Source organism: Micropterus dolomieu, unplaced genomic scaffold (genome assembly GCF_021292245.1).
Source record: "Micropterus dolomieu isolate WLL.071019.BEF.003 ecotype Adirondacks unplaced genomic scaffold, ASM2129224v1 scaffold_290, whole genome shotgun sequence".
Classification (NCBI taxonomy): Eukaryota; Metazoa; Chordata; class Actinopteri; order Centrarchiformes; family Centrarchidae; genus Micropterus; species Micropterus dolomieu.
The window spans coordinates 6,743-29,675 of NW_025744281.1; the positions used below are offsets into that span (position 1 = coordinate 6,743).

Sequence of the window (22,933 nt, forward strand, 5' to 3'; positions counted from 1 at the left end):
TGCACATCCCTCTATATTCTAGGTAAATATTGTTTTTCAAATCGTGTCCTTTTCATAATTCATACAACATATAGTCAGCCAGTAAAATACTGTTAAGAGTTTACAGTCAGAGCAACAAAATCCCCATCTATCCAACAACACTGGAACCTTTTACTTTAAATTCAATTTGATTTGAACTCTTTTGAAGCATGCGGCTTGAGCCACACCGCACCATGGAAAAGTTAGAAAAGTTATTTTCTTTTTTGATGAGCAGTGAAGGCATGCAGAAATTCAGCAGTGAGCCCTATAACGAGCATTTTCATTCTGTATAAGAGCAGCTATGGAACAACAAGAGCTTCAGACAAGCTATAAAAATGTGGGATTTACAGCATATATTTGGCAGGAAAATGTCATTACCACTTTGACCCCCTTGGATAAGAAAAAGCAGAACAGATTCCACCCCTACAACCTCGACTCCAATAAAACACACAGACCGGGCAGGCTGTGTACAACCAGCACAGAGGGTAAGTATATAGTTTATGGATGTGTTGAATGAGGGAAGAAGGGCTTTAGTATACAGTGTAGAAACAGTGTTCTTGTTTTCCAAGAGAGGTTTTGACTAAAATATGAATTTTATTTCAATTGCATAAACCCTGTGTTTCCTCAATAGATTACTACTTACTGGCAAAACGTGTTTTGTAAGAGAAAGCCAATGAGAGTTTTTGCTACTGCTCAAGAAAATAAGCCAAGAAAATGAATGATGCGTTCAAGAACATTCTGAGACTTTCAAGTTTTCTAAGTTATGTAAAAATGTTGCTGCAGTTTTTGTAATCACTGTGAAGCATAAAGAGACATAACAGCAAAATCCTCAGGGTTTTCATTATAATTATACTAAAATTAAAAAGTAAAAAAATACTTAGGGTATCAGTGGTAGAAGAAGTACTCAGATCCTTTTACTTAAGGAAATGTAGTAATACAACACCGTGATAATGCTCCATTACAAGTAAAAGTCCTGCATTAAAAACTGAATTTCAGTGAAGTTAAATTAGAATTATCAACTAAATGTACTTAAAAGTACTCACAGTAGTATGGTCCCTTCAGAGTGGTATATATCTATAAACCATAAATGCGCTTTGTGAGAATACAAACATATTTTGTTATTGTTGAGTTAATGATTGTGAGCAAACTAATTATAAACTTCCGAAGTTAGATACTGAAGTTTTTGATTTACATGTGTGCATGGTTTTGTCTCATGTAATGCTAAACAGTGAAGCACAGCTATAAACTAAAAAAAAATGTGATTAATATGTAATTTTGCATTCATTTTTTATGATATATATTATTGGAAAAACTAAGCAGCATTTAAATGTTGAAACAGTTTGAGGTGAAGCTAGCTCCTTATATTCTGCTCTAACAAATTATATTTTAGAAGTTTTGTGTGTAAAAACATTGCACTTTGTTTCTTTGTACTACAGTAAGGTATAAAATTAAGATGAGAAAAAGTAGTGTAAAAAAGTCAATGAAAACAGTCAAACACAGGGTTGTATCATTTATTTTTTTTGTCACACACACAGGCAACACAGAGATGCCATCTTTCAAACATTTGTAACACATTCTAGTACAGATTCACTAACCAAACATACACTGCTCTTAAATTACTCTGCTACAGAAAGGAAACTGTACGTTTTCCAAAATAAATGTGACAGTTGTGGAAAACATTAGCTTTTAAGCAAAAGCCAAAAAATGCCGGGAAGTAAAATAAATAACTAATATGGACACGAGCAAGACAGTGGTTTGATCCAAAACAGTTCAAGTCATTAAAATATTTTGGTAGCTCTTTGTTTTCTTTTTTGTCGTCTCCTTTTGATTGTTGATTACTAAAACTCTTAGTGACCTGATTACGAACATGCTGTATGTCTTGAAGGTTTCAGAGAAATACGTTATTAGAGAACCAGCAGAAAAATTTACATACAAACATGTTGCACTGGTAAAACTTCACAGATGCATGTTACATACCTTTTTATATCCCCTTGTTTTATTGAGTACCTCAGCAACATGACCAAATTCTTCACTTCACTTTTATTTGGCCTGCTTTATGCTAGACAAGTGGGCTAAATAGTAACTTTCTGTTAAACAACAAAGATTACAAAAAAAGGTTAAATATGACCTTAATTTCTTTGGGGGGAAAATGCTGTGCTACCCCCTATTTTATAAAGAAAACCAAATTCTATTAGGAAAGGGTAGAAACAATGAGCTGATTAACTGACTAGTCAATTGGTAGAATTATTAATCTGCAACTATTTTGATAATTATTCATCATTGTAATTTATAAAAGCAAATCTTTTTGTGGTTACAGCAGCTCATTTGTGAATTTTTGTTCTCTTTATTTTTTATGACGTTAAACTTAATAAAAAAAAAAAAAAAAAAAAAAAAACTTTGTCAACATGGGCCCTGGAAACCTGCCAAAGACATTTGTTTCTTTTCTCTGACATTTTATAGACCAGGCAATTAATCAATAAATTAAGAAAATCATCTATAATGAAAATAATTGTTCTAAATTAGAGTAATATTAGATGTGGATTATATCCAATTAAGATATTAAAAACTATTAAACTAGAGTATCAAAAGCCATATCATTCCCTTTCTAATTGCACAGTACCTTTTTAAACTGGTGCATTGTCAAGTACAAGTGATCATTCATGGCAAATACACAGTGACGCACAACACTGTATTCCAGTCAAACCAGCTCTCAGAAGGCAACAGCTTTGTTTTTATGAAATAAAAAGAGCCTGAGGTCTGAAAGACCGGAAAACACAAAAGTAAAAAATCTGAGCAACGGCTAAAAGGATCACACTGCACATGGAAATGTGACGAGTTGCGACAAGTCCTCACACCACTTCTGTATTGTAAAAATAATTCCAATCTTAACAAGGAATTAGAACATGATCTTGCAGAATTGAAATACTCTTTCATTGTAGCAATAAATAGTCTAACAAGACTGATCCTGACATTTCTAAATCAAATTTATTAAAAAAAAACAACACTTAATCTAGTACCCGAGCATGCAATCCAAAGCGGACTAAAGGTAACTGTTGCCATCAAGCCTCCCGGTAGTTAATCAGTCTTTGTTGTTCTTGTTGCTCAATTCACAGTAGTGTGGGGCCCTTGGTGGTGTAGTTCATTGCAGGGAAGTGCCTACTCTCTACGTCCCAGTGGCCGAGGGGCTGGTGTGAGGCAGACGGGAGGCTGGGGTTCCAGTGGTTCATGTAGCTGGCCATTAGCAGAGTTAGCTCCAGGATCTGAGACAAAGGCACAAACAAGTCAGATCAGAGAGGGATTAATGGCTTTAACATGATGATGTGATTGTGTTTCATTTGATTACGGGGAGCTGAAGGCCCAGAGTGGCTCACAAAAGACGTGAAAACCTGAGACACCCTACTGATCTGCAATCAAGAATGAAGTTACTCTCACTAACCACACACACACACACACACGTAATATGACTGCGTTAAAGCTCCATTGAGATTCTGCACATAAAATATGAGAAACAACCTGTTGTCTCCATTAGCTGTCGGTCGTGAGGGTATGTCAAACAGGTGACCATGAATAAGTCTGGGTTTGGTCTTCCTTCCTTTATTAGTTCCTTCAAAGTACTTCAACACCTTGAACACTCAATCCCCCCACCCATGTTTAATTACTCCCGCCACTGCCCCCTTACCCCCCAGAAATATCAAATAAACTCAACTGCCACTTCATCAACATCATATGTCATGTTATCATTTGAATTTATTTTCAGTTGGATGTTATTTGACACTTAAGTGGATACAGTTACAATTTTTTTTCACACAACTGAACTGTAAGGTTGGTTTGATAAAGGGTGGATTCAAACATACAGTGGCTGCCATTTAACTGTAACTTTTAGCTAACAGTTTCGCTGTGTATACTTTTAACTAACAATTTTAACTGTTTATACCTTTTAACAAACCAATTACTTACCATTACTTTTAGCTATGTATTTCAGCTGTTTATAGTAACTTTAGCTGTTTCAACTGTTTATACATTACTTTTAGCTAACTACTTCAACTGTTTACTTTTAGCTAACTACTTCAACTGTTTACTTTTAGCTAACCATTTCAATTGTTTATTACTTTTAACTATACATTACTTTTAGCTACCTGGTTCAGCTGTTTATTACGTTTAACTAATTGTTTATCTATTAGGTCTATATGTTATATGTTATATAACATACTCATGACATTTACCTTTGGTTTAGCCATTGCAAAGACCAACTTCTCCACGCTCTTCTTCCCGACTCCAGGCTCCCTCTGCTGGCTCGTGACCACCATGAAATCATCACGGCAACCACCAAAAGTAATCACAGACTGGTAGGAGTATGTGACCAGCGTGTGCTGAAAAATGAAAGCAATGCCAATGTGAAATGTGCAGGGAAACTGATGTAAACAGGGAGCATGTTCAGATATTACTGCTGATCCCAAAATAAAACACGTAATTCATTTGGGAAATCATTTTGGTTTCTGCTTTTTTGAAGGGCAAATTGAGTGTGAAGCAGGACATAATTTCGAGCAACTTTCTGGAAGCGCATGAGCAACGCTGCCCGCCAGGCCAAGAATGAAATGGATCAACATGGGCTGCTGAAAATTACAGAGCTGAAGATAACATCGTTTACATGTTGGAACTGCTGCCTGTCAGGGTCAAGAATGTCAAATAAGAGGCTGGCCATTTTATTTTCCTGTAGATTTTTGGTGTTTGAAACACCAAAGAATAAAAATCCTTCCAGAACAGTATCAACAAAGCTATGTGGCTGTGGCCCAGCCAGCTGAGAACTGAAGACAAAAAGGAACTCACGTTTTGAGCTATAAACTGAAGCAAGTGTAAAAATTATTTACTAAAATGTAAATAAACTTCATTCTCTTTTTCATATTTTATGCAGTGGCGGACTGTAACTAAATACATTTACTCAAGTACTGTACTTCAGTACTAATTTGATGTGCTATGTACTTAAGTATTTCCAATTTATATAAATAATAATGGCAAATATTGAACTTTTTACTACACTAGATTTGTCTGACAGCTTTAGTTTCTAGTTACGTTTCTGGTTATAATTGTTCATACCCTTCCTGCCGTGAAAACCATACATCTCCAAATTTGGTTATTTACAATGTACATTTTATTAAGATGAATGCATTGTTTAAACCCTGCTTGGATTAGCTGGAAAATATTATATAATAATATCGTCACAACGTTAAAAACAGCTGTTTTTCTGAGCTCATGAAAAGTTGACTTAAAAAAATACGTGGTTCTCACACGACAACAGAGCTACAAACGTGATGATCTTATAGAATATGATGCATTTAGATTAAACTACCAGTAACAGTATATAAAGTAATTAAAATTAGGTCAACCATAAACATCTACATCAGTTAAATGCAACATACACATTGACGTAGGAGTAATATTAATCTAAACATACAAAAGAACAATAGTTCAACACTAAAAGGGACCATTTTTCTGCACAATAAATACTTTTAAGTTTGATACTTTAAGTACATATTGCTAATAATACTGATATACTACTAAGTAGGGTTTTGAATGCAGGACTTCTACTTGAAGTATTTTTACAATGTGGTATTAGTACTTTCAAAGTTAAGGATCTGAATACTGTTTTATGTAACAACACAGGACAGAGATAGTGTTGATGGAGGTATTTGCTCTACACAGTATGAAACTCACCATTGCATAGTCCAGCACACACAATCCATCTTCATTGACTGCCAACCACACCTGGCTCTGCTCAACAGGAGAGGGCGGGACAGGCTGTGGACAGTGGAATCAGAGACAGGTCAAGTTAAAGGTGTAATCCATCTTAACATTACAGCTTCCCCTCTGGGTCTTCTTCAAGGTCTCAAACTGGTCCAACCTGTGCTTGTGTTAGGGCTCAAGCCAAATGAAAAGTGTATTTTTTACTTTGGATGAATGGTAGAGTTTGTGTCAAGACAGCATGTTTGTTTTCAGTAAGACTTCAAAGCTAGGACTGAATATAACAGACAATAAACAAGGAGCGAAGTGAACTGATGTCAAGTATTCTTTTTTTTTACCTTGGCACTGAAGAGTTTGGCACCAAACAGGGGCCATTTCCGAGCCACAGTTAGGTATATTCTCACACACTCGGGTGCACTGCACCCATGTAGCATAGACCACTTAGTGGCCAGACGCTCAGTAAGATCTCTGAAATGAGAAAAGGGACTTTGGTCAAAGTCTCATCTGTAGAAAATTCACAATGAGAACGTGCTGCAGTATTTGTGTCTGATCTGGCCTGACATAGTGCCACCACTATGTTTGTCAGACTCTGTTATTGTTGCTAAAGTATTGTAAAATACATTAACAAATCTGTATGAGATCATTCTGTTGGCAGGTTATAGATTGTGTTTGTTTTACCTGAGCTCCTCTGAGCTGAAGTCCTGTTTGTAGCGTTTGGGGTAGAAGCGCTCTAAGGCCTGCAGAAGAATCAGCTGAGACTTAGGCTGAGGAGAGCCAGTTGGAGAGGAGGCAGCTGGTCTCTCCAAATCACCATGTTCAATCTGAATAAGAAAAACCAAAGAGAGCGGGTTACAAAGAGAAACAAAAGTCTTTTCAGTCCAATAAGATCACCTAATCTTTACAGACCTGTGCCATGAGGGCAGCCACCTCAAGAGCAAGCTCTTTGTTCACAGGGAAGTGGCCCTGCTGAACTTCATCATTCACTTGGTACGCCAGCAGGAGGCGCTCTCGCTCTGTCTCTCCTTTTACCTGAGATCTGAAACACAACCTGTACATGCACAAATGAAGATAAAGTTGTCATGAAACTTGTTTTCCGGTAGAGGCTGAAATCATGCACACTAACTCCAACACTTTTCACATATCGCATCCCCATATTTTATTGTGTGGTCTTTGTTTTGTTTTTAAAAGGCATTTTCTTTAGACAAATGTTTGTGACCATGTAATAAAAGATGCTGAGGTTGTGTGTGTGTGTATATGTGTGTGAGTTGAGCCTTATAAATCCCAGATATGACAACAGAAATCCTACCTGCTCTTGTATGTTAGACGGACAATCCGTGTCCCCTCGTTTTTCCCAGGATGCAGCTCCTTTAGGGCCTGCTCCCACTTGGAAATGACATCACATATCTGGCAAAAGGGATACAATTCAGTCTCCTGTCAGACACATGGAAGCTTGTAACTTATTTCTGGTTGTGGGGCGCCTGTGGCTCAGAGATAGAGCGGGCCGCCCACTTATTGATCAGCTGTTCAATCCCCGGCTCCCCACAGCCCACAAATCGAAGTGTCCTTGGGCAAGATACTGAACCCTAAATTGCTCACGAAAGCCTGTGCCATTGGTGTGTGAATGATTAGTTTTGTTCTGATTAGCAGTTGGCACCTTGCATGGTAGCCTCTGAAATCAGTGCATGAATGTAGCAGTGTAAAGCACTTTGAGTGAGTAGAGTCCATTTGTTTTCTGAATGAGCCAGACAGAGTTATAAATGTAGTCAATTGACTGTCTGGTGGGCTGGTTAAATGTAATAGAACAGTTTGACTAACCACAATGAAAATAAAGTGGAAGCCACCACTTTTTGCATTATTGAGTGGAAATAAATTACAGAGGAAGGCTACAGTATCCTGGAATATGACTACACTTAAACATCAAAAAGTCTCCAAAACATTTGGACAGCCTTAATTTGTCAAACTAGTCTTTCACTTCCTACTACTGACTCTTTAAAAATAACATGAGCCAAATTTGAATAAATGCACCACAAAAGCCTCAGTGGTGTGTGGAGGTTTCCTTCCATCCACTTAAGTTCAGTGACCCACACTCTTACCTTGGCAGACGGCTGCAGGCAGTGCTCCAGGTCTTTGCCAGATGGATCGTCAGTGAAGAGGGTAAACCCAGACAGCTGTGGTTTCCTCACGCCAATCCTCTGGTTCAGCGTATTGAGGAACTCTTCCACTGTGGTGGAGCCGTCGAAACCCACCACCTACATGAGAAAACAAAGGACAAATCTCATTGATGAGGAGAAACCAGAAACCACAACCAGCCAATATCATTCGGTAGTGGAGTCACATCATCTGTAATTGAAGATCCTGCAGTTCCAGTCAAAAGTGTGCAACCTTTTAGCAAGAAAAGTAATGGCAGCAGCAGCAGATTAGAACTGCAGCTGTAAGAGGGAGTTAAGACCAAAAACAAGACCGAGTCGTGTTGTTTCAGGAACTAGTGAGATGATAAAATAAAAATCCATGAGTTTGAAGACATAACAGACCCAAAACACTTAAAAACAACTCTGGAAAGTTATTACAAAGACAAATAATTGTTTTTTCTGTTGTGACGATCTCAAGGTAAAACACCAAAAATACAGCATTTGTCTTAAAAAGAAATCTTCCACAAATGTTTGCTTGCACATATTTCATTACCCAGATCCCACTGTGTTGGCGCTTTCGCCCTGCAGGAGAAATTACATGTAGAAGCAGCTGTTACTTAATTTTCCTGTAGGTGGCAACATCAATGTGTCATTACATCTGCAGGTATGAAAAGATGCTGCTATCACTTTCCTGCCAGCACAGTTTGGAATGTGTAGGAGCGGACCAAAAATACATATAAACAGGGTGCAAACTACGGGGGAGCCAGTGGGAGCTTGGCTCCTCTTAATAAGACATGAGCTCCCCTGAAAACACAATTTGTGAAATTTTGGGGGGTCTCTAAAATATTGACAATATGCTATTTCTGCTATTCATTTCTATTTGTCTGTATCATGATGGATCATGCGTAAAATCAGGAGCATCGGGCTTCATTCAGCCAGATCGTCTGCAGCGCAGCGCGCTGCTCCGCAACCTCCTCTCCCTCGCCCTGTATGCTGCAGCGCCCCACTCCCTCTCTGCAGACGATTGGTGATCGTTCACTCTGGCTGGATTAAGTCCGACGCTCCAGATCCGTAGCTGGGGACTCTCTGCAGCAACATGCAACTCATAGTCAGTCCACTCTGAGGCGCACGCACCCCACCACCCGGGGAAAAAAGCGTGAGCTCCCCTGAAATGGATGGTATAGTTCGCACACCGCATATAACTATTCCCTCTTAAGGAAAATCTGCTGCTAAACATGAGTGAGTGAGCTGCAAACCAATAATTATTTAATTAATATGAGGTGATTTGCTTCTAAAAAGAGGACAGTGTGTTGGTGTCTTTAAGATATAAGACAAGATAATTAGGTGGATACAGCTCGAGCCACCACAAAGATAGTATGTTGTACTTTTGTGACCTGATGTGTTACCTGATAGGTGTTGTTCATGAAGTGGACTGGGATGCTGAATGGCAGTGAATGATGGTATGGGTTTCTCAGCAGGATGGAGACGATCTCCATACGAGAAGGTCTGGCCTCCCGCTCTCCATTCTGCAGTGTTCGCTCCACAGACCTCTGACAGTACACTGCATACTTCCCCACCTCACTCCTGAGGGAAAAGGATAGAGATGTAAACAATGCACTAATTGTTTACTTGGGTCAGCTACAGGCTTTCAGCACCTCACCTTGGGTCGGCATTGCTTTGCAGGTACTGTCTCAGGTACCAAAGGAAATGTTGTTGGGGAAGGAACAGAGCCACACACAGAGACAACAGCTGCCAGCACTACAAGAAGAGGCGGTAAAAGGAGGAAAACTTCAATTTACAGGATCTCTGAAAATCACTTTTTTATGCATTTTTCATTAAACCTTAATGCAGGACTGTGGGACTTTTACATACATCAGGGGTTTTCAAAGTGTGAGGCGGGCCTTCATAGGGGGGCTCCAAACTGTTTCAGGGGAGGCTCAGTGAATGGAAGTGAAACAATATTACATAACTTAATGCATTAGTTACCAAAAGGAGATCACATAGAATAGCCTACATGTGTGAGAGTTCAGAGATACAGTAGTTTTTGAATACTGTTTCCCCCCCCCATCAGTCAGAAACTAATAAATGCCTTAGGACAGACCTTTTTTAAAACTATTTGGTGTAGTCAGAAGTTATGTCAAACAGCAATATTAGGCTATTTTGGCTCAAATGTTGAGTGTCTATGGCAGTGGTCCTCAAAGTGGGGTCCGGGGACCCCCAGGGACTATTTTGATCATGGGTTTCATATACTTTCTTTAATAAAACATCTAAAAGCAAAAATCCTATCAGATAGGGGATCCTGGGGCAAAATCTTATCAAATGGGGGTCTGCTGTCTTATTTGTGTTCGTTTAGAGGTCCCTGATGTGGTCTACGGGATCAAATAATATAATCATGATCATCACCAGCAGGCAAATCTCTTGCTGTTATCAGTATACCAGAGATTTTAAATCTGGTGTCTGTGGCGCACTGGTAATGATGTGTTTTACACCAACGAACAATGATTGGTTTGCCAGAGCTAATGGGCAGAGCAAACCAGAGCTATGAGGGGGCTCCATAATCCACCATTGCAGGATAAAAAAAGTCCCCTTGAGAATGTTTATTATTGAGAATTGTTTGTTGTTTATTTGTGTGTTTTATGATTGCGAGCCATGGACGAGCTTACCTGTAGGCATACAGTACACGGTAACATTGATGATACACGGGGCAACTTTTTGAGCAATGTTGCTGGGCAATCTTGCTAGTGGCAAGTCCGACTATGTTTTGAACGGATAGCGGCGATGCGGGGCGGGTGGCGGAGTGGTGGGGGAAGGGGATTACGGTAGTACATTACCGTTGACGGCAACGTTGCCCTGCAATATTGTTCTAAAAGTTGCTCTGTGTATCATCAGCTTTACTGCCAGAAGGGGAGACAAAAGTTCCGCACTGCAGGTTCGACTACTTCACATTCTCTGAGTTTACTCAGCTATGTTCCTATTATGTCATTTGTAAATGATTAAAAGTGAAAATAAAACAAATACATCCACTTTTTGGTGTTTTACCACTTCGCCCTTCACATGCATCCGTTAAGGCCAGGCTGACCTGTGTGAGGGAGTAGTTGTGTGGCGTCCGGCGGTTGGTCTGCTTGATCAGCTGGCAATACATTTCGTTCTGCAGTTCTGGGTGGGTCAAGCACACTTGCAAAGCATTCTGGGCCAGCGAGGTGTGGTAATCGATGGATGGAGACTCAACCAGCACGTTGATGAAGAGCTGACAGGACTGCAAGAGGAAGGAAAGATTTTTCTTAGTATTTTGAATCTGATACTTAATTCCACTGCTTTACCAGCAGGCGGAGGCAAACACACACCATATACTGCAGATTTTCTGGAAGCAGCATATTTTAAATGCATCTTAAAAGAGCAAAAAAATTGATGATATTCAGGTCAGAAAAAAAGTTAAAAATAACACAAATAATTGCACAGGGTCAGCAAGAGTGCAGTCGTAAATGTGTATGTCATTTTTGTTCTCATCCACTGGGACAGTTGAAGACAAAGAACCAATTCAACGGTTTTCATCCGTCTTGTCAGATTCATTAATACTTCAAAGGCATCAGCAAGTACAGCATAGACTTGAAAAGTGTGTCACTTCCATTCATTCTGTTTCTTTGTGTGTGTTTGGGTGTTTTTTAAGGCTGGCTGGTCAAGGAGAGAGCCGATCCATTCAACTTTCAATCCTGTAGTTGTACAATAACTGTTGTGGAAGGGGCTGTGAAGCATGAGTTGGGCAAAGGAGGGGGCTTCTGGGTGGGCGCACTGAGGGCTACAGGGTTGAAAAGAGAGGAAAAGGATCTGCCATCTTCAGTACAAGGTCTCTGTTCTGCTCTGATCTTATTTCTCCTCCCCCATCCTGTGGCTTCCATATCCATTGCTGCCATTCTCTGAAGGCCCTGACCTCCCATGTCTCCTCTTTAAAAGGGGCTCCTTTCACACTGGCTGGATAGCAGAGGAACGGTTAGCCTCAATCAGAGCAGATAATCAAGGCCATTATCTCTTTTCCACACTTTTAATGAGCTGGGGCCCTCGTCCTCAAGCCTTTGATCTGGTTTAGAGGAAGGAGGGAAGAGAAGACGATGGCCACATAATGGATCCAGGAGTAGGAGGGGATAATGGGGGCTATGGTGGGGACAAACTGGAGTGGGTTTGGATGATGAACTGAACAGACTCTCGCAGTGAGAGCCGGACAGAAAAGGAAAGACAGATTTGGAAGAAGGGATGAAAGGAAGAGTAGACTAGAACACAAGTAACAGAAAGGGGGGTGAGAGGCGGAGAGACTGACCTTGAAAAGCTTGAGAGCTTCTGTCTGCAGAGCTTCAGAGGGCAGAGTGGTAAGAGGCGAGCGCAGGCCCTCCTTACAGAAGCTCAAGGCCTCGCTCCTCCACAAGACAGATTCTGGGAAAAGAAGAAGAGCACACACGCACATACATAAACCCACGCAAACACGCATGCACAGACTGAAATAACTCAACAGCTGACAAGAATTCACACACAGTGCTCCAGTCGTAAACACAGTCAGCAGTGTGGATTAAGTCTGTCAGACAGAGTGGATCAAAATAACATGTAGCATGCTACTGAGTAAATTTGTACCGCCTTACAGGCAGACTTTGCAGCTGCTTATGCATCTACTGTATGCGTCCAAGTGTTACAAATATATCGCCAGTGTTGTGAACAAAGACTATGTAGTGTTAAAAGATCGAATGTTTTCCAGTTTCTGTACTTTGTTACAATAATTATGAATTTTCATAATGTGTGTGTGTCACCTTTATTGCACAGCCACTGAGGTCATGATGTAAGGAATTTCTTTGCGTTAATTTGTGGGTTTTAGTGACAGATAATTCAAAATTATTTTACAGGCTGATGTATGTTCAGTCCTGACAGACTTTGCCTTTACTACTTTTAGGCCAACACAAAATAAATGATTAAAGAACTAGGGTTGAGGATTGATATCAGTGCATATACATGCCTTATCTTGGGGAATATAAACATGTTTTGAACCTTTAATTTCTCATTTAACAAAATATACAGCTTAATACATCAGTGTTAAATGAACTATTTAAATGAAAATATAATATAAAGTCATTAAGTTTTCTGATTCAAATAAGAAAATATCTGATCAAATATATTTGTAAACTTTCAATACTTAATTTTGAATTCTCAATGCTTTGACACCTTTTGGATGAAAATCTATGTATGCTATGTAACGGACTCAGTTATCTGCTAAAATGTTATTCCTGGCAGTTTGGAGAATGCTTTAAAACAGCACTTAGACCTTCATGTTGGGAAATTTACACAAAGTACAATTGAACTAGAGTAGCATAAAAAAAACCCATCTCTCATCTTTGTTATGCTCAACACAGAGGACAGTTTCTGATCATGCTTCTTTGCTGTGAAACAGTGATTTCTCACCTGGGTCTCCCTCTGCATCGAGGAGTTTAACAATGAGCTGCTCGTACTCTGTGCCCACTTTAAAGGTTGCACTACTGCCCGCTGCCACAGTCAGGTGATACAACCAAGTATCCTGTGTAGAAAAGCATGAATGTACAAATAGAAATGAATGAACTAAAAAATACTTTGAATCCCACACCGAAGGACATATCACAGTATTATTAAGGCATTGCCTGCTCCAGTACCTTTTCCTGCTTGGTGCCGATGAGCAGGTATGTAGGACTCTGGTCTCTTGGTTGGACTACTAATGTGCAGTGGGAGGAGAGGAAGCCTCGACTGCCTGCCTCATAGTCCTCATCTGAATCACAGGAGCGATCCACTTCCTGGACTGAGGCCTCCCGCACCTGCAGCTGTCCCAGAGGCAACTGAGACAAAAAAAAGAAAACATGTAAACAAAGTATAAAACAAAATGTGGTGGTAACTAATATAAGACACAGCTCAATACAGAAAGACAGGTGTGTTTAACTAAAGAAACATACTAAATTGGCATCATTACACCTTTTTTTCTTGTCTAAGCATGCTATTATTCTGTACAGGTTAAGACAAACGTTAAGGACCATGTATTTGCAAAACCTTTTTGAGGTATATGTTAATAATGACTTACAAAAGATCAAATTAAAAAGGAGAGACTAGTTTTACAAACCTTGTCTTCCTGATTACGATAGTAATAGAAGACTTTTCCGACCAAAGAACACCACACCAGCTTAGAATGTCCATGTTTGACCTGAAACAAGAAGACACAAGAACGTTTGAGGACAGTGTCGGCACGTCACAGGACTATTTCAAAACAGTAGTAAAGACTGGACATTTTTTTTGCATTCCTTGAAACTAAGACGAAATAAGTCTTCAGAAGTTTGACAGATTATAGTCAGAAAATTTCTTCATCGGACCTGCAGGTAGATGCAGACCGTTTAAGAGCAACTTCAGTGACAAACTAACTCCTGACAAATGTAAACATTCCATTCACACTCCTGCTGCATTCATCTTCATTGTAACCAAGAATGCAGCTGAATATGATAATTACACATCATTTCTGCGACAGACTTCTTTCAGAGAGTTTTAGAAATATGAATGCAGCAATGATATCACTGGAGGACGCCGTCAACACAAAGCCAGCTGTGCATCCCTCAGAAGGGGTCACCAGGGTTAACTGAGACCCTGTCTGAACTGAGGTCACGTCATAACCAGAAGATCAAAGACAACTCCCAGGAAGGGACTGGGGGGTTGGCTAGAGGACGTAGACTCCATCATCTCAGCTTGAGGCTGTCAGTCATCTGTTATCGACCCGTCATACACACCCGTCAGATGTTTAAGTGTCTTAACTTAAGCAACAGACGGGCCATGGCTAAGGAAAGGCACGGGAAAGAGGAGGGTGGAAGGGAAAGAGCTCTCAAGCATTCCAGCAGCTCGGGCTTTATAGCCATGTCCCAACGTGAAGGAGGCTTTCAAGAATCTGCCTGAAGAGCGCTCTGTCAAACCCTCCCGCCCCAGTCACAGACACTTCTATGTCTGAAAGAGGACATTAAGCTTGAAAATGAGTTATTTCTGGCATCCTCTTAAGGGAGAAAGCCCAGTCAAATCTATACCTCTTGCAACTATGTAATGGGAGTGGGGCAAGAAAGTACAGATTTGTAAAAAACAAAAAACTAAATGTAATTCTTCAATAAAATTAATGACATTATTTCAGTGAATACAAACATGTACACAGAAAAGTTTTATTATTGTCCACATATCTTGATTTTATTACTGTAAGTCTGAATTTGTGAGATCCGGGATGCTACAGAAACTTGAGCTGAAACAATTAAGTCAATTATTCGATCACCATAAAAACAATGTTGATAATCTATTAATGATTTTTTTAGCAGCTTCTTAAATAAAATTAACATTTACAGCTTTTCCTTAGTTTTCTAAGATGGTAAACTGAATATACATTTTGTGTTCAACTGTTGGTCAGACAAAAAGTATTGTTAAGATGTGAATTTGTATTCTGGAAAATTGTATGGTAATTTTTCAAGAGGTTTTGTTTGCTAATTTTTATGAATATTTAATTTTGTACGAAATTCTTTGCTTTCTTGCTGAGAGATTAAAGATTAAAAAAGAAGACTAAACCACTCTCATGTATGCACGTTAAACGGGAAGCTACAGACAACAGCCAATTAGCTTAGCTTAACATAGCATAATAACCAGAAACATCAAGCAAACGTTAAAAAAAAATATCCATCCACCAGCACATCCTAAAGCTAAATAATTAGCACCTAGTATGTCTTTTGTACAATCTGTACAAACTTGTCATTTTTACATTTTACACAGATCACATGTAAATTAGTGAGCTGACTTTTTTTTAACATTCGGACGGGGCCAGGCTAGCTATTTCCCCTTGCTTGCAGTCTTTATGCTAAGCTAGGTTAATTGTCTCCTAGCAGTAACTTCATATTTAGCTTCCAGACATTAGAGTGGTATTGAACTTACAATCTAAGGCTGTGTAAGTAAGTGAATAAGCAAAACCAGGTTTTAAGATGCTTCAGCTGATACATCTTGACTTCTGTTTCCTGACCTTTGTAAGCCAGCCTCTCACAGTGGGTTTGGCAGTGGTCTCCACGGTGACAGGGCTGCTGGCCTGGACTTTGAGTATGTTCTGCAGGACCCTGATCCACTCCTCTAGGATGTTGGGTGAATCGGCGGTCAGATAGAAGGTCTTCTTCTCTGTAATCAACTGATTATACGAAAAGGGAGAAATATGGGAAAAATGCTAAGCCAAGCCAACTGAGATAGCATCATCGTGTCAGGGAAGATCAGAATCAGCTTCCCAAGAGCCACGAAAACATTCCAGGCCAATGCTATACCTGATGTCACTTTAAAGCTTCTTCTCTGGTATGCAACTGTAAAGCTCTGCTGTGATGCTGTGCTATAATAAGAGTGCTGGTGTGCATGTAGCTACGTGTGCCCTCTAATAAATGTCTATACGTTTTTCTATTTTTCATTCATGCCACAGTTTTTTGAATTGTAGAACTATAAACATTGTACTATCATTTTAATTACTTGCATAGCCTGTAGAAGAAAGTAGTCATAGTGTTCAGCATAAATCACATGTTCTTTGTCTTAGAGTATTCTTATACAAAGACAAAGCACAATTGGGATCCTTTGCAAAGGATTTCAGACATGTTTTCCACTTACTTGAAAGGTCTGTGCTCCTTCTCCACGTACTATATGGCAGGACGAGTTCAGCTCAATTTGACCCTGAGGTTTCCTGATGACGTCACTCTGAATACACACACCAAAACACACATATACACACACGCATTAGAATCTTTTCATTTCTGTCCAACATTATAATTATAAATTCCTTCACAAAGTTTGTAACTGCAGTGATCATAGATGCATTAATGTACATCTTAATTTTTAAGATTCTTAATTTACACTGACAACATTGCTAGTGATGAGGTGTTCAACTTGCACGTAAACACACAAAATATTGAAGTATCCATGCAATGTTTTCTGTGCAGTTAGCAAGACCTTAGAAGGAAGCAGACAGGCCGGCTCACAGCGAGACACACTCACAGGAGATTTGTAGTAGAGGATCTCTCCATTCCTCAGGATGAACCAGCGACGTTTCCAGGCTTTCACCTGACTGCCCATCTTCAGCAGGTACCCAGATTTCTCCAGCATCTCCTACAGACACAAACATTTAAAAACAACTGACTGGTTATACTGTATTTTAACACGGTGGTATTTAACAAAGACCTCCACTATAAAAAGCAGTAAGTCCACTCACAGGCCCAGTGCTCTCACAGGAATAGGAGGAGGTTCGCTGGACTTTATGTTCCGGCTCGGAGTAGTCACTGTCTAGGGAGTAGGCATCAGGAGGAATGGCGTAATCACTCTCTGAGCTGATAGAGGACATGGACACACCTAGGAAAACAGGAGAAGCCACAAACATTAAGATACTGTAGGAAAGGCATACTAGAAGTGGTTGAAGAGAGAAAAACACAGAATCATTTATACATGTTTTGAGAGCTGGCAAGCCTTCAATACAGAAGGCTCTTGAATGGAATATCCAGACTCTAAGATCACTATTAGATATCATCAGTACGTGATGCTCAATGCATTCCAGCAGTTAATTTGCATTGAGTTTAAGTGGTGGATATCTGTAGCCACTGAGTGCTGTACTTTGCTACATCATCATTTCCCTTTAGCTACATCATCTCCTTCTTGCACTTGCATACCATTCTGGCGAGCAGCAAAAACTGCTCCCTATTTTATGCTGGATTTTTGTTGCTGTACAGTGGCAAACAATTGCTAGGTTTGATTGTGTTAATGTTTTCAGATAAACTGAAGAATTAGCTGAGTTGAGAAAGAGACTGAGAGGACTCCCTCATTTACATTTACTCATTTAGCTGACACTTCTATCCAAAGTGATAAAGGTCGCACACCTCTGCCGCAATTAAGGGTTAAGTGTCTTGCTCAGGGAAACATCGGTGGATGTGTCGCATTGGGAATCGAACCCAGGTCTCTCCCACCAAAGACATGTGTCTCATCCTCTGTACCACCACCCCACCATCAGGCTCATAAAACACAAAATTCATTAAAATTCATGGATTATTTTAAAACCAACATTATCAACCAGCTTAAAGCAAGGCCGTTTTTTCCTAGTTCCTGAGATGGTGACATTTAAGAGGTACAGGTTTTCACTCTCCTGTCTGCACTGCAATCTGGAATGCTCACCTCTCTTAACGGCACGCGGGCTCCCAGGGACGCTGCCCTTCCTGTCCGGGCTCAGGATGGAAGTCCGTAAACTGGCCAGAGAGCTGCTGTCGTCCTCAGACCCCGAGTCATCGTCAAGCAGAGGCACACTGCTGATCTGAGTGGCTTTCTAAAACAGAAAAATCGAAGAGTTCGAAAGAGTACTGTATGGTAAAACAAAACCTAGAGTACTTTCAGTAGAGATGAAAACTAGTCTGATGAGCTTTTCAACACAGAAGTGGCTGACAAGCTGCATCAAAAGTAAACCTCAGAAAAATCACATTGCAGTTATTTTGACAGATATTACTATTGAACATTTCACTCACCCCTTTCAGTGTTGTGTAGACTGGTACATTGATATTCTTATAGATCAACTGGGTGAACGGACCTGCCGCTGGATACTGGGGTAAGTTGGACCCTGCAGAATACACAGTAAAACACTTATTAAGAATTTATTTGATTTAATGATAATTTGTATATGGACATGTACATTAGCATCTCAATGCCACAGAGCACAATATTTACAGTTTTAAGGGAGACAATGTAACTTTTGCTAAACAGTAGCCGGTTGCACGGTTTCAGCCTCTTACCTGAATAATCTATTGATATGGTAATTCCTATAGGAGCCTGTATAGTTGTAAAGGGGGAATACATAGCTCCCTTAGTCATAATATAGATATATAATTCATATATAATATACTCTTGGGGTAGGAATGACAGGGTACCTCACAATACGATATACAAGATACATGGCTCACAATACCGATAATATCACGATAAAGCAATCCTGTGATAATCAATACATTGCTAGACAATCCTAAAATGATACATCACGATATCTCTCTAACTATGAATACAAAATGCCTGTGAAAAGGTTAAGTTTTCTCTATTTATTCGCTGCAAATCCAAACTGTTAGAAAACAGCACAATTCTGCTGCACATGTTTTTCAGTCTCTAAATTAAAATTCCAGAAATATAGAGCAACTATGAAAAATTATTATAAAAAACATTTCTTTATAAAAGGCACATAAAAATGTAAATTCACTGAATTTATAAAATGTTTTGCTAAAAATACAAATTGCTGTGAGATTCCCATTATATGTTAGCAGTGAACTAACCGTCAAAGTGCTATTTTTTTCTTATCAATATGAAGGTCTGGGATATCGAGACAGAATCTTGGAAAAATGTATAACGATATAATGCTGTATCGATTTTTTGTCACACCCCTAATATACACTACATGCTAACCCACTGGTTATAAAGTGGACCAAAAGTTTCAAAAGTTCTAAATATTCTTGAGCGAAAACAAAATACAACTGGTCCATGGTATTCATTCTGCCAGGGATCAAAATGTTCCAACAGATGCACCTTAAGGCACAAACATGAGAGGAAGCTGAATAAGCTGAGCAAGCTATGACTTAATCCACAACAGCCACTTGGCAGTCAGCTCCGTGTATCTGGCAGTCAGGAAATTCAATAGTCAGAGTGCTGTCAAACCTCACTGTCTACATCCTGACAAAATGGGTGATGTCTGGACAGAAAGCATAGCAGTAATTACACCCAGAAAACATCCTTTCATCACAGCTGATTAAATGCCAGCCTCTCCCTCAGCTCCTCTAAACCTCCCCCCTCATATGCTCTTCCTTGGCTCTTTAAAAAAGTAAAAATGGTAGGAGGTGGAATGAACTGCCTCCTAAAGAGGACTCACACCTGTGCAGGTGTGTGGAGCCTCAGGCCAGAGGAAGTGACATCAAAGGCGGCAATGACAGATCTGAACCAACCACACACATCTTCACAGCAGCTTTAGCATCAGCTGAATGACATGTCACTTCACAGTACCGACTCATCTCCTACACCACCCAGGCTCATGACACACACGCAGACAGGCAAGTGCACACACGGAGTTAGACACCACCTTACACCCGAAAAACTTTGTCTTCCTCTCTGCGTGACGCTGACTATAACTGAACATTGAATCCCTCACTTTGGCAGCAAAAATTGATGTTAGTGAAGGAGTGGATGGCTAGTTTCTTGTTACTGGCTGCAGGGGACTCACCTCGCCCGGGGCCCCTGGCTCCAGGACTGGCCTCTGATACTCTCATTCCTGACTTAGCCACAGCGTAGATCCGACTCTCCTGCAGGGGTCAACAAAGTCAGGAATATTCCTCTTTACTTCAACACTAATTATAAGAACATTCACAGTAGAACATTTTGTCACTGAGATCTTTACAGAAAAAATCTATTAAAGAATAGTTTGACATTTTGGGAAAACACTTATTGCCTTTTTGCCAACACATTTTCTCTCGGTTTCCAGTCTTTGTACTAAGATAAGCTAATTGACTGCTGGTGGTAGCCTCATATTTACCAAACAGACATGAGATCAGTATCAATCTTCTCATCTAACGCAAGGCGACAAAGCAAGTGTCAAACTTTTCCTTTAATCTATAATGGTTTTTAAGAGTCCTGAGCCTTAGGCAGTGACAGAAACAAAAAGATAATGGATCAAATTGAATTGTGTAAGCATAGCATAAAAAAGTACAGAAGGCATAATAATAATGATGATAATACTGGTCTCTCATACCCATGAAGGGAAGCGGTGTAAAGGAGGAGTTGGTGGCTTGAGAACCTCTGGATCTAGCCGCTCCAGTTCTTCTGCGAGTCCCACAAAGGAGACTCCATCTCGTGATGGCTCCTCTGATCCTGACCCCTCCACCACCCCGTCCATGCTGTCAGAAAGCCCATCATCAATGTCGGTTTCTTCCACAACCTGCGAGAAGGGCGAGGCGGCAGTGCCTGTGCTCTTGAGGGTGGAGGAAGTAGAGGATGGGGTCATGATGTCTATGTTAACGTTGAGGTGGTGAAGTCTGTCCAGGCTGGGCTGTGGCTGGCTGTAATGCTTCTTGACTAGCTGGATGCTGTCTCTGGGGGTGAGCGGAGTCCGTACTTTCGGTAAGGTCATGCTGGCGCCTGACTGGTGAACTGGAGGATGTGGGAAGGGGTTGTTGGTAGATGGAGAGCGCGACAGAAGCGGGCTTTTGGGTGTTATTCTGATGGTCGATTCTGGGGAGCTTGGTCCATGGCCCATCTCATAGGCTGAGGATGAAGAGGAAGAGGAAGAGGACGAGTGAAGGCATTGAGAGCGGAACTTGCTGTTGAGCTCATCTGAGGAGTTGTCTCTGTCAGAGCCCACTGTCTGACCCTGTGGGTCCACTGGGAGCTCTGGTCCACTGATGGAAACTGGGCTGCTGGGACCTTCCCTGCTCCAACCCTGAGAGACAGCATCATGGGCGACAAGGTCTCTGAGGCAAATCCCTTTACTGGACTGTTCAAGAGTCCTTTTCACATCTGAGGAGACAGATTAATAACATTTGAGAAAACCTACATACCATGGAGGAACTGGTGTTAAAGGAATTCTTTGATCTGGAGCTATGAGGACGTGAGAGGGAAGTAATGTATTTAATGATGTGGAGGAACTAGAAGGAGAGTATTAAGAACATATGGATCAATGGTGGAAAAGTAGGTTATGCTGAAGGAGTGGTGCTGAAGTCTATGGACAATTTGACATGTTTCGATATTTCTTTTGCTTTAATTTTGGGTAACATCAGTGAATCCAAGCTGCAATACTCCATAAAAGTGACAGTTTTAAGCCTACAGTGGGTGAACATTTGCTACTTAGAAAATGGATTTTTGGTGAAGTATTCCTTCAAGCAGCAGGTAATGATAATATATAGCTATAAAGGTCACTTTCTATATAGGTCATCGCTATAATGACTTGCATATATAATGCATATATTTATAACACGATATAATGCGTCCATAAGACATTATAACAGTTGTTATAATCACTTACAAACATGCATTAGGCGCTATAGCAAAGTTCATAACTTTTGATTTAATCTTATAGTAATACTAATAGTAATAACAGTTTATATCAATGTGCGGCAAGAATCTCCGACCATGTTCCACAGTACGTTATAACCACCGACTCTGCCTCGTTATAAATACACTTTAGTCCCCATTTAGAATTAGTGATATAAAATGGAATAATAGCTTATAGTAATGTTTAATGTTATATAGCATGTCTTTGTTTGCTTTAAGTAAAGTGTTAAAATATCTATCCCTGTATAATATATTACAGGTGGACATAATACCATATGAATTATAAGACCTTATAACACGTAATTGTTTGCTTTAAGTAAAGTGACACACATTTTGCGCAGGAAAACCACTTTTATTTACGTTTCTTCACTTTATGAACAATCTGTATGAATTTTGAACATTTTACAGTTTAGCACAAAAACACAACTTAATTACATCAAGAAAACTCGTTGTCAGGGTGGTGAAAGATCCCTCAAGAGAAGACCTGTTGCCGACCAACATCATGTAAGAAGAGGCTCAGATGTTGTCACAGATGAATGGCGAGCCTATGGACAGGCCCTAACAGATGCAGTGGACAATTAAAGACAACCACTTCACAAAAGGTAGCCTATTAAAAGACATTTTAAAGTAAGTTAGTTAATTGCATGGGAATACTATTAGCTAGTGCTAACCGCCTTTACTTTTCCAGCAGTTGCGGAAACAACAGACTTAACGGACACACCGTGACCTACACTGCACATGTTGTGCCAGACTGACAACTTACGCAGTAATAATATTATTAAAAATAATATTTTACTCCGCTAACTTTAACCGTCACATTCTGCTGCCCGCTCTCTCTCATTCATAATCAATTCAGAATCTTCCATGTCCTCATCGCAAAGAAGTATACTGTACTATACTATAATGTTCACGGTGTGCACATAACAGAGACCTGTGATCGCTGTTACTGG

The 22,933-nt window shown here is 40.0% G+C and overlaps 1 protein-coding gene across 1 annotated transcript; it reads right to left on the bottom strand.

Annotated features, from left to right (window-relative positions):
* Positions 1-1,515: 1,515 nt before the first annotated feature.
* On the bottom strand, positions 1,516-21,459 carry LOC123967336 (pleckstrin homology domain-containing family H member 1-like; the record flags this gene model as incomplete). The annotated part of the gene is made up of 23 exons (XM_046043400.1): positions 1,516-3,278; positions 4,242-4,388; positions 5,731-5,814; positions 6,096-6,225; positions 6,436-6,578; positions 6,664-6,805; positions 7,064-7,161; positions 7,851-8,006; positions 9,293-9,470; positions 9,547-9,644; positions 10,966-11,142; positions 12,199-12,311; positions 13,326-13,437; positions 13,550-13,729; positions 14,008-14,088; positions 15,919-16,077; positions 16,539-16,625; positions 16,923-17,033; positions 17,137-17,273; positions 18,087-18,234; positions 18,431-18,522; positions 20,161-20,239; positions 20,686-21,459. Coding segments are annotated over 23 exons (3,579 nt in total), but the record flags the coding sequence as incomplete, so codon positions are not given.
* Between the last annotated feature and the right edge of the window lie 1,474 nt (positions 21,460-22,933).